Below are 16,324 nucleotides of genomic sequence, written 5' to 3'. Positions count from 1 at the left end.
CAACATAGCAGACGGCAAACTAAAGCCATTTATGAATGTATTTACAAGCCGTCTATCATGTACACTTTAAAAAAAAGAAGTAACAGGGCAGCTTAAGCAAAGCCAGTCATGACATAAATTAAGCTTACCGTAATTGATAAGAAATATGCTGAGTAAGTGACCTGCGAAGTAACATCGATGCAAGCGTTGCTTCAAGATGGGACATATTGCGAGGTAGCAGAAATAGCCAGAACACGGGCAGCATAACGGCACAGATGCTGCTGCGGTTGTTGAGGAAAGCGGTAATGGCGGATCTCCGGTCTTCCCGCCGCCTAAGCCGCTCGCGATGCTGCACTGCGGGGGCCGAGCGTTGCAGAGCGTTTCCAGGAAGAGTCGATCTACAGAGGATCTGCAGCTTTCCAGAACAGGGCTGCCAAGTATCGGTTACTTGAAAGTCAGTGACTTTTTCTGACAGCAGTCAGAGATTTTCCTTTGAAACATAATGTCAACGATGACATTATGTTTGAAATCCATGTCATAATTGACAGGCTTTGTTCATGTGTGACCTGTTTGGGGTTTCATTTGAGAGAGGCTGTGATGATTGCGATGAGTGAATGTTTGTGTTCTTACCTTTGCTTGTGTCTAACTTTGAGGGTGAGAGGTTGTTTTCTGTTTTGAAACGGGTTAAATGAGTTTTGGACCAACATGTTCATTTCAGAAAATGATACTGATACTGTATTTTATTGATCAGGGTGCTTGAAATCTTTCAAAATGCCTCAAATTCATTTAGGTGCATTCAAGGCTTGGAAAGTGCTTGATTTCTGCAAAAAATTCTTGAAAGTGCTGGATATTCAAACTGAACAGTTTTTTTAAAAATAAAATCCAAATTAAATGTTTGATTAAAAGCCTAAATTTTGAAACTTTTCTTGATTTAGTTTAGATACATCCATCCATCTATCCATCCATCCATTTTCTGAACACCCTTCGTCCCTAATGGGGTCAGGAGGGTTGCTGGTTCCTCTCCAGCTGCGTCCCGGGCGAGAGGCGGGGTACACCTTGGACAGGTCGCCAGTCTGTCGCAGGGCAACACAGAGACATACAAGACACACAACCATTCACACACACACTCACACCTAGGGAGAATTTAGAGAAACCAATTAACCTGACAGTCATGTTTTTGGACTGTGGGAGGAAGCCGGAGAACCCAGAGAAAACCCACGCATGCACAGGGAGAACATGCAAACTGCAGAGTTCCCGGGCCGGGAATCGAACCCAGGACCTTCTTGCTGCAAGGCAACAGCTCTACCAACTGCACCACTGTGCAGCCCAGTTTAGATACAATTACCAGTTAGTTCTATTTCCCTAATGTCAGAAAATGTCTTAAAGACATTTAAAAACATAACATTTCTTCAAATACATTACTAATAAAAGTAATAAAAGATATCATTGTCTTTTTCTAGTTCATTGATATTGTTTTTATCTCCAAAGTGGTGCTGGAAAACTTACCTTGAAAATGTCTGAAAAATGCTTGAATTTTACTTTGTGAAAAGTGAACGAACCCGGATTGTTTTTCTTCTTGTGTGTCCATAAAAATGCAGTAAATTGTTTATTGTTGTGGAGAGAACACTAGCATCAAAAGGCATACATTGCACTAATTACTTAATAGCCCTGTTAAATTCTGGGGCAACAGGATAATTTCTGTTTAAAATGTTTCTTGATCTCTGACTTCCTCTGAGATACATTTCTGTTGGGAGTCAGCGATAGATGAACATCAAATGGTTTGGTTGATTATTGTTCATAAAATGGAGGAACTGTATTCCTCTCAGTGTAGTGGGTAAATTTTACTAGATCATTCTAATACTGACATGCGTTTTGTTTTCCTAGCGTCATATTTGACTGTCACTGACAGGAAGACATAGGAATGTGTTTGTAGTTCTATAAGTTTTTGATCATTTGTATACTAAACTGAATCTAAGGTATTGAGTATATTTACTCTATTATTACAGTATTTTATTCTGCATTTTGCCAGATTACGGTGTTCTTCTGGTCATGATACTGGGGCCTAGAGTCCAGCAAAACGTTAATCTGGCCCTGTTTATGGTGAGACCCAAAACTTAAAGGCTGTTTCACTCTACGAGAAAATAAACAAATCAAAGCAGTACCTGCTTTAGTAGTTCAGTTCATACAGACGCTGCTCCCAGTTGAGGTGAAGAGGAAAAACCAAACATGTCCTAAGATGACGACGCAATCCTCCATCTGCTGTGCCAGGATTTAAGTCCAATAATCAATAATCAAGGGAAAGAAAAAATAGGGAAAGAAAAAATATATAATCCAAAGTTAATCTTCTGACAGTCTATTAACACTTCAGTTATGACTAGTTTTCACATCCAGACTGGAATGGAAGAGGCAGAAACTCTGTTAACTTCAGCTGTAATAAAAATTATATATATATATATATATATATATATATATATATATATATATATATATATATATATATATATATATATATATATATATATATATATATATATTATGAATACATAAAAATAGAACAATTTGAGTGGCTGTGTGGTATGTAAAATACCTATTATACATCAAATCGAAATTGTAGCAGTCCCTCAGACCCAAGAATACACGGAGAGCTTCGACGGGTGCAGTAGATTCGTATTTTCTTCGTTAGAAACCAAGTTTGTTGAATAGCACTGAATACACAGTGCTCCAAATACACCGTGAAAACTAAAAGAAAAGAAAATACATTTTCTTAAGTGTCTTTGTTTGACACAAAACATGAATACATTACATAAAAAATGCTAACTTCACAAACTAATGCAGTTCTAAACATGCACCTCACTCTGCTGTCCAAGTGCTGCAAAGTTTATGGCGTTAAAGTCCGTGAAGTGTCGCCTTTAGCCTTCTCTGAAGAATGTGCGGTCCAGAGTCAAAAAGATGAAGAATATCCTCCTCTTCCTCTTGTCTGTGGGATATTTCAGCCCAAAGGGCTAACTGACAGGAAACTAGCAACACTTCCTCTTATTTTTGCTTTAAATGACTGCACTGACTCAACGTGAACCAAACTACGGCGCACTGCGCAATGAGCTGTTATCAACGGCTGCGTAGTGTCCGTCTCTAAGCAACCATGATAACCGCGTCACTAAGTGGCGGTTGGGGGAGGGGGGTTCTATTTAGGTCTCACGACGACCTTAATATATAGCTGACCTTAATATTTCCCGTGTTTTGTTTTGGTCATTATTATTACACTTATTGTTGAGATGTGTGTGATAAGTGTGTCTATTTATAGTAATACGGAATAAATCGCGTCCCGTATTGGTTCAATACGGGGCGGAGACAACGACAACCATTGTCATTTTAGCCTAGCTTAAGCTAACCTGAATATTTACAACTCTCGTGTTTATACACTGACATTACTTACCTACTGTCTTTCAACCACTTTGAAAAGCTTTTCTTCGTCTCTCCAACATCTTTATCCCTCCCCTTCTTCCGTTTTCTGTTGTGTGCCCCGGAGTTTTTTTCTGCGCGCCATCTTTAGCTCCCTGTTGTCGAGTGCACTACTACAATTCAAATTTAAAAGAAAAAGAAAAACGCGCTCTCGAAGGGACGTTGCCCAAGCCACCTGTATGGGAGGAGAAAACGGCTGGCAGGAGGGGAAGGGCGCCTAATCAGTCCTATTTCTCTGTTACTGATCATTTCATACACAAACAACTGTTAAGTACATACAATGGTGACTAGAAAAAAAAATTCCCCACATCGTTTTTGCGCCCCTATGCGTTGCATACAGTGCATACCCACTTTTTGCGCCACTGTGTAAAAGCTTTGGCGTTATGGCAAGCCATTTGACATAAATTCAGTTTTGCCGCCCTTACATTCCAGGTATTTCAAATTGTTTGATGAGTAGACGTTTTGGCGAATATGATATCTCTAATTGTATTTTGACTAGACAAAATACCTATTTGCGATATCTCTAATTACATTCTGATTAGTCGAAATGACGCCAGATTTAACATGTAGTGAATCTACTGAATATTTTTGGCAAGATAGCCCTTCCAAACTGGTAGCTGGGTCATAGTTAACAGCTCATGAAGTGAACGACCCCTTTGGACATTTCTGTTTCTTGAGACTGGTGTGTCTGGTTTAGGCTCATGGAATGGGCATTTTTCAAAGGTTTATAATATAAAGTTTGGTATCATCTTAAAGGGGACACTCTTGGCTTTCATTTAAATCAGCTTTTCAGTCTCTCTGACCAACAGAGTCTCTGGTCTCTGGCCTCGTTGATGTAACAGGCCACTAGAGCTCGTTGCACCAAAAATAATACGCTAAGTCCCTCTTAGAAATGGACAAAAATGAGAAATTTTGGCCTCTGGGAAATGGATTAAATTATGCTTAGGCATTTTAGGCAGTTTTTAAGTATTTGTACATCAATAAAACACATGTTTTGGCTATATTTAGTGCATCTTTTTAAAATTACTAACATGTTTGTCCGGTTTATAGAAATTTAATGTGTGTTTGATTATTATTCTTGATGATGGAATTTGACAAAATGTAATGTTTGTTGCTTGTTTCATGGTTGGTTGCTGTGTATCATGTCCTACAGAGACATCCTGTGTTTCACAACAGAGCCTCCTGAAGGATCTGCTGCTGAAAAATATCAATCTGAGTCGGATCTGACCGGAGCTCAAAGGTCCAGTTAAAGTCAGCGAAGATGTACATGTGTCAGATAATCTCTGGTGCTCATGCTAGTGACACAAGGAAACAAGTCTCACACCACATTTTATTTTATATGAATTGTCATCAGCAAAGCCAGCAATTTTGTTAAGCAATATCTATTTCTTAATATGGAATTACTTTCTTAAGTGAATAAATGTTTTCAAATGAAAGTCAGAATTTTCATCAAACTTTTACATTTTACATGTTTTCAGTAAATATGATTTGGATATTTTTCCAGAAATGTTTAAAAAGCATGCTCAGCAAAAGCTAAAATCTGTCTGATGCTCCGTTAGGGTCAGACTCGTTGGGCAGCGGTGCATCAGTGACGTCAGGAGACGTTCGCTCTGCTTGATCGTTTCCTGTTCAGCTCTTCTTTTCCAGGTTAGGAGTACATCACAAGGTACAGCCACTAGAAGAAATATATTAAGTTAATTATTATTTATTTCATATCTGTAAGGCAAGCAGAGACCAGATATGATCTGACTTCTGCCATGTGTTTGTAAAGATGCAACAGTTCTAACTTAGGAAGAATCAGTTTAATTACCTCTGGTTCTCGAAGAGTCATGGCTGCTCCATCATTTAACTCTTTGAATATTTCTGCGGGGAAAAATATTTGAAGAAATTTAAATAATTACCAATAAAGAGGAAATAATTATAAACTGAATTACTAAAAATAAGCTTTCAGTGACTCTCCAGTCTGATGAAATACAGTGTCATATTTAGTTCCTGCAGTGACACCAGAGCCAGATAGTAATTAGTTACATTTACTTGAGTAACCTTATTGAAAAAATGTAGTTTTAGGAGTATTTTTTACTTTTGACCTTTTCTTGAGTAATTTTACCATAAAGTATCGCTACTCTTACTTGAGTGAAATTTCTGGATTTTCTACCCACCGAATGAAAATTAAACATGTTTTAACCAAAATTTCACTAGACTCAGACACAAACATGCAGTTTCTGTTAAAGATTTTTTGTTGGAAAAAAACTGATATGGAAACATTTTTTTTGTTACTTTTCTGAATGATTGTCAGTTTCCTCCTTAAAATACCAAAATTTCTACTTAACTTTACATTTTGGTCCATTTGACAATAATTCTTAAATATTAAATAGTTGATCATTTTACTCTTATTTGAGTATAATTTCTTTTCTCACATCTGCTTAACACACAACAAGCCTTGTTTATCAGGATCTTCAGTAAAATCTCCAACTCCAGATCTGGCTGCACACTCTACTTAGGTTTTAGTTTGGCAATGAGCAGCGATCACCAACATGAGGTCCTCTGATCAGATGCTTACGGGACATGCGGTCAAAGCGAAGGGCCAAAGCGATGAAGTTCTCCAGCGTTATGAATCCAGAGGAGGCGCCGTAGCGCAGAGCCATGATGTTCAGCATGTCGTCACCGATGGTCATTCCTGTGCAACAAGTTAAAGTCTGTCAGAGCTTTTGCCAGCCTCAGACCTACTGAGCACTGAGCTGCGGCTAACAGTCAGAAACATTAACCTTAAACTGATGATTTTATTAGTTTTACTTTGAATTTACATCACAGCATACTGGGTTCTGGGGGATGTGGGGTTGACTGTGGGTTGTTTGAAAACTAATGCAGGCTCGTACACAAGGGAAGGTGTGAGGTAATAACACTGTGCTGTGAGTCCAGGATAAATAAAACCTTGTTGACCTGAAGCTGTGATGGCCTTCCTCAGCTCGCTCAGCGACAGCGTCCCCGTCTGAGAGATGTCGGACTGAAGGAAGATGTCCTGAAGGAAGACAGAGGACAGTCAGCTGTCTGGATCTGCAGACTACCAACGGTTAAAACTATCTTTCTGTTTTCCTGCTTTTACTGTGACTGGTGCATTCTGCCAGTGTTTCTCTATTTGTATGTCAAATCTGGGACATGAGCCAGACGTTCCCTGTTAGCAGGAATATTAAAGTTTTTGTTCTTTCCATGTTACATGAGAGCAGAAGCAGCAGGATGGTGATGCTGCGTCTGTCCAGGGAAGGAGAGATTATTTCATATTTTCATGATCTGCTGCAGGCAGAATCCAGGCAGATATCAGGACATGTCAGCGTTCCTCTCATTCACACCACAGTATTTCACCTGTGTTATCACTAGCAAAGGAGAAGTCATGTATTTTATACTTAGACATTTTATTTTTAATTCTCAGGTATTATTTGACTTCTGTATTATTTGTGTTCATAAAGGCAGCAGATAAGTTGTTGAGTTTCTATTTGTTGATTGATTTTTTTAACATCTGTTCTGTCACATTTGTCTAAATTGTCCATGTGTTTGTTGTTGTGTCCTGTTCCTTTTTGCGTGCTAAGGAAACATTTGCAGAGAGGAATGATGTTGGACTGAATGTTTGATGTTCTTTGTTGCCATTCTGATCTGATTATGTAAAAGTCAGTGTGTTAACCAGAGTTTGGCAGCTCAATCTTTAGGTTCTGTTATTTTATGGCGTAGAGCAGTCGATCCGCTGGCCTGTGGCTGTTAGTGATTATGATCCATGAAGCTCTAGTTTGTCTCTGTAACCTCATAATAAATAATCAGAAACGTCCTTCTTTATCCATTAAACTTAACTGGATGTTCTTTAGTGAGTAACGGCTGAAAAGCAGCAGTTTGACATAAATACTGAATGACCTTCTCTGCTCTCACCTTGTATGTAACAATCTTCTTCCACAAATTGACAAATTCCTCACTGTTCAGCTTCCCAGTGATGGATGTCTGTTTGATCAGTTCGTTAAGGTACGCTCATTCAGAGGCAGGGGTCAAAGGTCAGACAAGTTATGGGGAGTTTGGGTGGAGGATACGTCCATGAGGGCAACCATGCTGCGGCAGGCGTCGGTGCTGAAGCCGCCAGACTTCAGGTCACCTGGGTGAAAACAGAGCAAGGAGTGAGAGTGATGCAGGTGACCCTGTGACCTGTGACCCTGTGACCCTGCGATGGAGACTCAGTCCAAACCTTGGAGGATTTTTCCGTTCAGGAGGCCCTGCAGCTGCTCGGCGTCCACTTCCTCGTACTGTAGGAACAGAAATGAAGGGTGATCTGGCGGTGGCTGCAGAGTGATGGTGTTCTAGTGAAAAGCGCCTCACCTTGTCAGAGTACTGTCTGAACAGAGTTCTGTTATTGTCTTCATCCACGGCTCTGATTGGAGCAGAGAGCTGCAGGGAGGTCACAAAGCATCATTTAGTATCGGTTCCATTCAAACTGAAATGTGAGGCGTTTCTGACTGAATTTAATGAGACGGGCAGAACACACGGACCCTCAGAGAGCCTGAGACTCTGGCCTACCTTCTCTGTCTCCATCTGCTCCAGGTTGTGTCTAAAAGAGCTCTCTCTGTCAGGAGAAATCACAAGCATTCACCTTCACAAAACGCAGGATTTTCACTGATTCTCTCTGCTTATTCAATAACATTTTAATCCCAGCGATGGTTGTAAAATATTTCATAATCACATTAATGATTAATTATATTATTAATATGATCACATTAATAATCATCATTAGCAATGCTGCTTTACGGATTCTCGTTCTTTGGAAGAACAAAGCTAAACGTCCGCGATGCGAAACGTTTAAACAGTGAAGCAATAAGCAAATTACGTTTATTTCTGTGATCACTGAAGCTCTTCCACACAATGAATATACTGGGCCCTCAAACTGTACCGGGCCCTCAGACCGAACTGGGCCCAGTCCCAGCTGTGACCTACTGGATGCGTGTCTCGGCCTTGGACAGCACGGTGAGGATGAAGGACGCCGTCTTGTTGGGGTTGAAGGTGGACGGGACGATCAGGTACTCTCCAGGCTTCAGGCTCATCAGCTGCATCACCTCCCGTGCGTTGATGTAGCCTTCCACCCGAGCCACCGGCATGTTTCTACCGAAGAAAGCGGTTGGGAATTTCCCCTTCACAGCCTTGTACTGCAACGGCACAACTTATTACTTTAAGTGACTTTTTACAGCGTCAGCTGCTCAGTACTGGCAGATGAAATAACAACACTTACTTCTTTAGGCACCTTGAAGAAAAGCAGAAGATGAAACGTGTTAGAAAGCATCAGATGAATCATAGATGGCGGCAGGAAGACGGCGCTCACCTCAAACACCAAAAAGCCGATAAAAAGGTTCTGGACCAGCCCTCTGTTCCTCTTGTCAGGCTTCTGCATGAGAGACACCAGCATGTTCTTCTCACCCCGATTGTCTGAGCCTCCAACCTCCACCCGGTACTGCGGATTGGTCCAGAAGGTCTCTGGGAGGAAACGAGGAAGACCTCCGTGAGTAGGATGAAGAAATCCCAATTTCATCCCCGGGAAGTTGATTCAATCATCAGTTTAATTCACTTTATAAATTCAACAAAACTTCTCCTCTTTCTAAATTATTTAATCCCATTTTCCTCTATTTTAAATTTTTTCTACATTTTTCCTCGTCTCATCATGTCCTTTTTCTTTACATTGATTTTTCTGTTTTGTTCTCTTTTCTCATTTTCCCCACTTTTTCAAAATTTTCTCGTGCTTTTTCCTATAATTTCCTTATTTTTCCTGTTTTCCTTATTTTTCCTGTGTTTTCCTTATTTTTCCTGTGTTTTCCTTATTTTTCCTGTGTTTTCCTTATTTTTCCTGTGTTTTCCTTTACCCAAAGCTAGCAGTAACTTGACCATCTGACAGCAGGTTGAACCAATCCAGAGTTGGACCGGGCCTGTGCTGTTTTCTTTTTAATTTTAATTTTTTCTTTGTACCAAAGTTATTTATGCAGCCTCCAGCTGAGATCCCTGCGACCCATCGGCCTTCGTGGGACGAGGATTTCCAGTGATGGGACGGGCTCCCATCGATGAAGTCCGGAGACGAGGAGCAGATGTCCAGGTCAGCGTAAAAGCCACAGAAATCCTGCAGACTCATCCTTGGAAAGGACAGTATGTGACAGCAGGAGTGAGGTGATGGGAAACAATAAGAGAAGAGTTTATTCTCAGCAGTTTGCTCAGAGAAAGCGGATCCAACTCACCAGAATTCGCCATCATCACGCTTTAAAAGGCAGGTTTTACGTTCCTGAGGACTCACCGTCTCCCACAGAGGCGATCTTCAGGAACAAAGCAGAAACAGGACAGGTGAACCAAACTCTGTGGGATCAACACAACAGCCAGAAACATCCTCAACTCCGGATCATCTTGGTAAACTTCCGTCACTTCAGAGCCGGAGCCTTTGGGCCCGGTACTAGGGAGCCTTTGGGCCCGGTACTAGGGAGCCCAGAACTTTGGTCAGTGTGGTTCTGATGGAGCCACTGAGGGAGGGCAGCCATGTTGTAATGGCTGCTGCCTGGATAATAATGACACTGATGCATCAGTACCGTCAAACCTGTTTCAAATGGGAACCAATGAGTGTAGCTACCGGTTCTGACCGGCCGCTACGCTCCTTGGTTCCTGATGGGTCATTGGTTTTCTGATGGGTCAGAACCAGTTTGGAGCCAACGGAGCAGTGTTGGCAACAAACTGAGTGTGTTTCTGCTGCAGATGTTTGCACAGATCAAACTGAGTTTGATGATGTAAAGTGGCTGTTAAAGGGCGCCTCCTGCTGGCGGTTCTGGGAAGCTTCCAGAACAGGAAGAATCCATCTGCTCCTTCACTCAGAAAGGCCAGACGGTGTCGGCATGAAGGATGGAGGAGAGAGGTGTTTGTTCTCACTCGTCGCTCCAGTCTCCGTTCCACTCTCTTTTGCCCCAGGGGTTCCACAGACGCACCAGACGCTCAGCCTTCCCACTGCTCAGCACCTGGACGACAGGTAGCAGACACAGCGCTCACCAGATGATCAGTCTGACTGCAGCACTCACATGTTGAACTAGGCTGACTCTCTCCATGTTGGAGTTCCTGTTGAAATCCACGTTTTACCTCCTTGACTCCAGTGACGGCGTAGGCGTGGCCTTGAACTAGGCCATTTGGTAAGACGGTGTTTTCAGAAGTTTCCTGAGAAAGGAGTAAATTCAGGATTAAAGTTATTAAATGTACATATTATGTTATATAAAACCTGAGCTGGGTGTCAGCTGCTTCCATCAGTCAGTGAAGACGTAGGAAGGTTTCAGCTACAGACGCCTTCTCTGTCCTACAACAACAAAACCTGAAGAGTTTTAGTGTAAATGACTCTTAATCTCCAGATTGACAGATTGTTCTTCCAGATTAACCCACCGATCTAGAGCCGAGGTCTAACCTGCACACAACTCCCAATCAAGTTGTTCAAAATGTTAACCGACATGAGAGTTTATTATGAAGCTCAACATTTCCACCTTGAATTTTATGGTTCTGGTTTTTAAATTATTTCATCATATTTCCTAATAACTGAAGTGACAAACTGCCCAGTGAGTTTGATGAAAAGGTTTAAGTTCTGAGTCTGTCTGGTGCTGACTGGTGCTGGAGTGACCCGGCGGGAGGAGAACCCACTTCTGATTGATCAGAGCGGTTTGGACGGGTTTAATTTCTAAATAGGTAGATTAAGTGTTTATGTCCTATCGTCATCTTTTCCTCCTTGGGGTGAAAAGATGAAATCTGAGTCCTGCATGTCTGAACTGAGAGCTTCCCTTATCCTGGCAGTTCTCACGAAACCGTCACCTTACAAGTGTTTTTCTAACTGTCTGACATCCAGAACATGTTTCTCTGTGTTATTATGGTGTATTATAGCAGGTCCAGATCTGCTCAGACTTGCAGCCTGGAAGGGTTTCTCAGTTTGCAGCGGGCTGAGGTGTGATTGTCTCTTACGCCCTGCGGAGTCCCGCAGCCCATCAGCGACTTGGTCTGGTCGGCTCTGCACATCAGCTCCCACAGGTCTGCAGGCCGCTCAGACAGCTTCACACACATGTGGAATCCGCCGGTGAAGTCCACCAAGGCTTCCACTGGATTTCCTGCATCCATGTCTTCATAGGAGCCACAGACCCTGACACAGCATAGCCAGGTTAGACACAAACACGTCAGCAGCAACATTTTATCAGCAGCTCACGTACTTGGCGTAGGCCTTCTCCAGCAGAGCGGGCCAGAACTCATTCGGGCTCTTAGAGTAGACAAAAATTAACCGGCCGTTGATAGTTGGCAGCTTATCATCAATGACTACGTCGACCCATTTTCCAAACCTCCAGAACTGAAATGTAAAGGAAACAGCATTATTTTGAAACTAAATAATGAGAGGAAGATTTTCCAGAGAAGATGTGTGGATGTTTGTCTGATTGAAGGAACCCTGAGGGACTGAAGTCCTCCACCTGCAGCTAACGAGCTAATGTCAGTTAGCATTAGCTGGGTATTGGAGCTCCTGAGGGTTCTCTGCTTGGTCTGTTTAACGTCTTACCAGCTTGTTAGATTCACTGGACCAACTTAATGCAACTGAGTTTGGGTTTACCTAAATGTTGTGGCAGTTCAAGAGTCTGGTGAGCTGCTAGGTGCTAGCTGGCCAACAAGAAGACGGATAGCTGCTAGGAGCTAGCTGGCCAATAATACAGATAGCTCCTAGGTGCTAGCTGGCCAACAAGACGGACAGCTGCTAGTTGCTAGCTGGCCAACAAGACGGATAGCTGCTAGGGGCTGGTTTGCTGACAAACTGTCATAAACAATTGTAGCAACAACTCCATTATTACGACTGCAGCAATGCTCTGGAAAATACTCTTTCATTGGTCTGGACCTGGACTTGGACTTGGACTCGCTTCCCTCATAGTTTTATTCTGTTCCTGGTCTCTGGTTGGGTTGGGTAACGGTGCATTCACACCAAAAGCGTTATGCGCGTCAAAACCGTGGCCGATGCTTCATGTTTGACTCGTGCGCATTTTGAATGCACATGCGTTCAAAATACTATTGTACTAATATGCTACTCTAAATAACACTTATTTTTTTATTTATTTATTGTTTTTAAAGGGAGCATGAGTGACTATACTTATTGATTTCAGCTGCCTGGATTAGCCTTGTTGCTGAATCGGATGTCAAAATCTTGTGGATTGTGTTGAATTGAACTTGGATTAACTGGTTTAACTTTTCATTTAAACCATGAAAACTCAAAGTTTTCTCTACACATAGCGTTTTGCATGTCTGGTTTACATTCAAAGTTTATGTGGAGGCGCATTGAGGCTCTAGCTGCTGTTTTCTGTTGAACGCTCTCAAAGCACCAAACGCTCGAAACAGTTCAAATTACGCCGTGCTAGAAGCTCGAAACCCGCCACAATGACCCTGGACGCTCCTCCACTTTCAACTAGACTTTGAATGTAAACCAAACTCGCCTGATGCTCAAAACACGTTTGGTGTGAACGCACCATTAAACACCTTCCAGAACCTACAAGTTACTTTCTGGAACTTGTGTGGAATGAATCTGTAAAATCTAGATGTTTATAAAAGTAATCTGCTTACCAGAAAGTACCAAAGTGACTTGTGAGGTCTGGAAAGATGTAAGCTGGATCCAGAGAGAACTATGTGAGTCACAATTTACTTCCTTTCTGTAAAATGTAGCATTTTGGATCTTACAGATTACCTGGTTGCTTTTAAAAACTTACTTTATTAACCAATCGGAGGAGTTCTTAAAGCTCATAGGCTGTTATTGGCATTTGATGAAAAATACCACCTAACTTTCCAGAACTTTTACAGTAACAAGTTCAGAAAGTGGCCAGGAAACTCTGGAAAGTACATCTACCTGTCTGAAAGGTTATTTGTTTATAAAGTAACTTGGAGTTTCTGTGATATTTCAAGTTTAAGAAGTAGCCTACTGTTAAGTTCATTAAATCCCTGACATAAGGTCCAGATTTCTCACCAGTCCTTGGAAATTTCCAGAAAACCAACCTGATCATCACAGATCCACGTAAAGTCCAAAAAGTAAAACCTGTCCTTCAAAGGTAAACTGTTTGCTTCAAAGATATAATTTCTATATTCAAAGGACCAAAATAACCCTAAAAAAGATCTTTCTTATCTGAATGTAAAAAATTAACTAGATGTTCTGAGATCTCATTCATATACTCTTAACCATAGGAACAAAATAAAAACACATTTTATTTTGCACACCACATATTAGTGGTGAAATCATTGTCTCCATTGATTATTGGAAAATCTGCAACCATAAGAGTTTCCAAATGTTTTCTTCTTTTTATGTTTTTGACCCACTTCCTGTCCCATTTAGCTGTTTAAATCTGAAGAAAGAAGTGTAATAAATTTGTAAATAATGTTATCTTAAACATGATTTCAGGTTTTTGCCAGTCAGAGAACAAAACATGTAACGAACCCTGAAGTGGAACAGGCCGCAGTAATCTTCATCAAATGTTTGCTCAGAAGGAACGACTTGTTCCAGGACCACATCCTGGAAGGTCAGCGCTCCAATGGAGGCAACAAACCAGCAGTTTCCTAGACAACAACAGAAAATCATTTGAGCATGAAGCTGTGAATGGTTGGAATGCAGCAGCGTTTGAAAGGCAAGGCGATCACTTGTGCAAAAATTTCAGCAACACAACCCAAACCGCGGCGGAAGGAGGGATCCTGCTGGTGTTGATAAATAATGAAAATAAACTATATGAAGTGTTTATGTGGAGCAAAACCTGGTTTGAACATGTCCAGATTCCACTGATCTGCATCTGCTGTCTGAACTTGCATGAACAAAAGCTTGCTGTAGGGGGTAGATTATAGAAAGATTAAAGATATTTCCTTACCAGCCCTTCCTTGGCCAAAGTCAAATCTGGAGACTCCGTCAACAATGAAGGAAGGTTTGGGAACAAGTTCCTGAAACGGCACAAACAAGTTGACATTTTAATGCAGTTCTGCAAGACTGGACAGATTCACTGACAGAACAACCAAACAACATGACTAACAGCTGGACACATTCAAGACAAGTTGGAGTATTTTGGTTTCACATATTCTATACAGAGAATATATTCATATTCATATTCATATTCTGCTCACTACTTTCCAGTTCAAGTCTGGATATAACAGGATGCAGTCACATGGAGTTTATCAGTTATTATCTGTTATTGTGTGTTATATTGAAGGAAGCCATCGTTTCTACCATCCCATCCTGAGATGAGACGTTCTGCTCATCTCAGGAACATTTCATGACCTTTATTTATTTAAAGGTTTAAAACTTTAAGAGCATTCAGTTCATTTCTTCTGCTTAGCTTTCTGTTTAGTTCACTGACCAACAGTTTGCTGTGACCTTTGACATGGAGACACCAGGAAATGTTTATGAAACAGCACATATATGCTCTGATGTTTCAATAAAGGAGTGTGAAACCTGAGTCCTGTTTGGACCACCATAGTCTGGCCATCACTCCTTCAGAACCACCGTTCCCAGTTTAAATGGGTCTCTGGACGGTTCCTGCCTCTCTGGTTCCTGCGTCTCAACAGGTTCTTCCTTCCTTCTGACCAGAGCGATCCAGGGCTCCCTGGTCCAACACGCTCCAGTCCAGCAGCTGAATCTCCTCGGTTCGATTCGGTCCGGTTCTGCTACTCACCTCATAATGTGACTCGGTGATGAAGCAGAGACTCAGCCCCTACTGGCCTGATCTAGCAGAAGGAACATGATGGATGCCGGACCTTCCAGCAGCAGAAACTTTTTACATTTCTTCTGAATTTCCTGCTATAAATGTTTAATTTTATCTTTTATAGTTCATCTTTTTAATTATTTTCCAGTTAAAAAATACATCAAAAGTAGGCCTCCTTCTCTAGACCTGAATCATCCTCAGCCTCTTTATTTCAGTAAATGACCTCTGACCTCTAGCTGTGTTCTGCATGTTCAGGACCTGTACTCACCGACGGTCTGACCCACTTCACCTTCACCAGGTCTTCCTGCTTCAGAATCTTCCTGCCGATGGAGTTGTGGTCAGGGGGGAACGTGTCGTCGACGAACCTCAGCCGGCGGATGAGGCAGTACTCCTTCAGCTGCTGGTAGTTCTGGTTCAGGAACTTCTCGGGGTTGGAAACGGTTCCATATCCGTCTTTAGAGTGACGAGCACTGATGATGTTCAAGCAGACGCCTGGAGCAAGCATGGCTGTATCGTCCTGCAAAAAGCACAATCAGTCTGCCTCTACACATCACTTCAAAGCAACAGCATCATCCACTGAAGAGGTCCCCACAAGGACACATAACCCTGACACTCACTGCGGTTCTCACTAAAGCAAATACTTCATAGATCATTCTATTCACTCAAGCAGCTTCCTGCAGTCGGAGTTAACTTTTAAAAGTTTCTGATAGGATCTCACCTGGTGTTGCTGTTAGGAAGAGTCTGAGTCCGGTTTGAAGTGGCAGACTGAGGAGAAGCTGCAGCTCCTTTATATAGCGGCTGACGCCTGAGGGTGTTCTCCAACAGGCTTGTTACCTGAGCTGCCATTGGATGGAGGTGAAGCCATTGGAACAGCCTTCAGACCTGCACAGTCAAGCAGCAGAGTCTGCTTTGCATATAACCAGAAATGTTTTGAATGATTTGCCCAAGCTTGGTAAATTTCTCCAAGCTATTCCTAGAAACAATCGCATGCAGAAACATCTTTTTCCTCAGTTCCTCTGTAAAGTTAATTTCTGTCGGTGAACATGTTGCTGCCTCAGCATGAAACTCAGCCAGGTGTGTGAGCATCAGACACGCTTGTCTGGATTCATAAAGTGTTTTTGGAAAAGATGCAGAAATCCTGAAGCACATCAGAGATTAAA

General features: G+C 41.8%; 1 protein-coding gene across 1 annotated transcript; it reads right to left on the bottom strand.

Annotated features, from left to right (window-relative positions):
- Positions 1-4,754: 4,754 nt before the first annotated feature.
- On the bottom strand, positions 4,755-15,984 carry LOC122845740 (calpain-A-like). Its single transcript, XM_044142151.1, has 22 exons — positions 15,883-15,984; positions 15,433-15,681; positions 14,337-14,406; positions 13,916-14,034; positions 11,670-11,803; positions 11,428-11,602; positions 10,567-10,641; positions 10,363-10,448; positions 9,687-9,761; positions 9,424-9,584; positions 8,786-8,937; positions 8,696-8,707; positions 8,404-8,612; positions 7,990-8,035; positions 7,792-7,860; positions 7,661-7,718; positions 7,509-7,570; positions 7,354-7,422; positions 6,379-6,457; positions 5,999-6,115; positions 5,249-5,301; positions 4,755-5,113 (listed from the first exon to the last, which is right to left on the bottom strand). The coding sequence occupies exons 2-22, from the start codon at positions 15,667-15,669 to the stop codon at positions 5,087-5,089; spliced, it is 2,085 nt and encodes a 694-aa protein (XP_043998086.1). The 5' UTR covers positions 15,670-15,681; positions 15,883-15,984; the 3' UTR covers positions 4,755-5,086.
- Positions 15,985-16,324: the final 340 nt, after the last annotated feature.

The sequence above is a fragment of the Gambusia affinis genome, linkage group LG16, assembly GCF_019740435.1.
Source record: "Gambusia affinis linkage group LG16, SWU_Gaff_1.0, whole genome shotgun sequence".
Classification (NCBI taxonomy): Eukaryota; Metazoa; Chordata; class Actinopteri; order Cyprinodontiformes; family Poeciliidae; genus Gambusia; species Gambusia affinis.
This window is presented reverse-complemented; position numbering and strand designations above follow the sequence as displayed.

What these genes read in the sequence shown, in the direction of transcription:
- LOC122845740 (XM_044142151.1), bottom strand. Translation starts at nt 15,669, where the DNA reads ATGCTTGCTCCAGGCGTCTGCTTGAACATCATCAGTGCTCGTCACTCT. An exon ending in CTGGAGAAGGCCTACGCCAA is followed by an intron (nt 11,603 to 11,669) that starts GTACGTGAGCTG and finishes ATGCTGTGTCAG; the next exon opens with GGTCTGTGGCTCCTATGAAG. An exon ending in GAAGGCCATCACAGCTTCAG is followed by an intron (nt 6,116 to 6,378) that starts GTCAACAAGGTT and finishes CTTGTTGCACAG; the next exon opens with GAATGACCATCGGTGACGAC.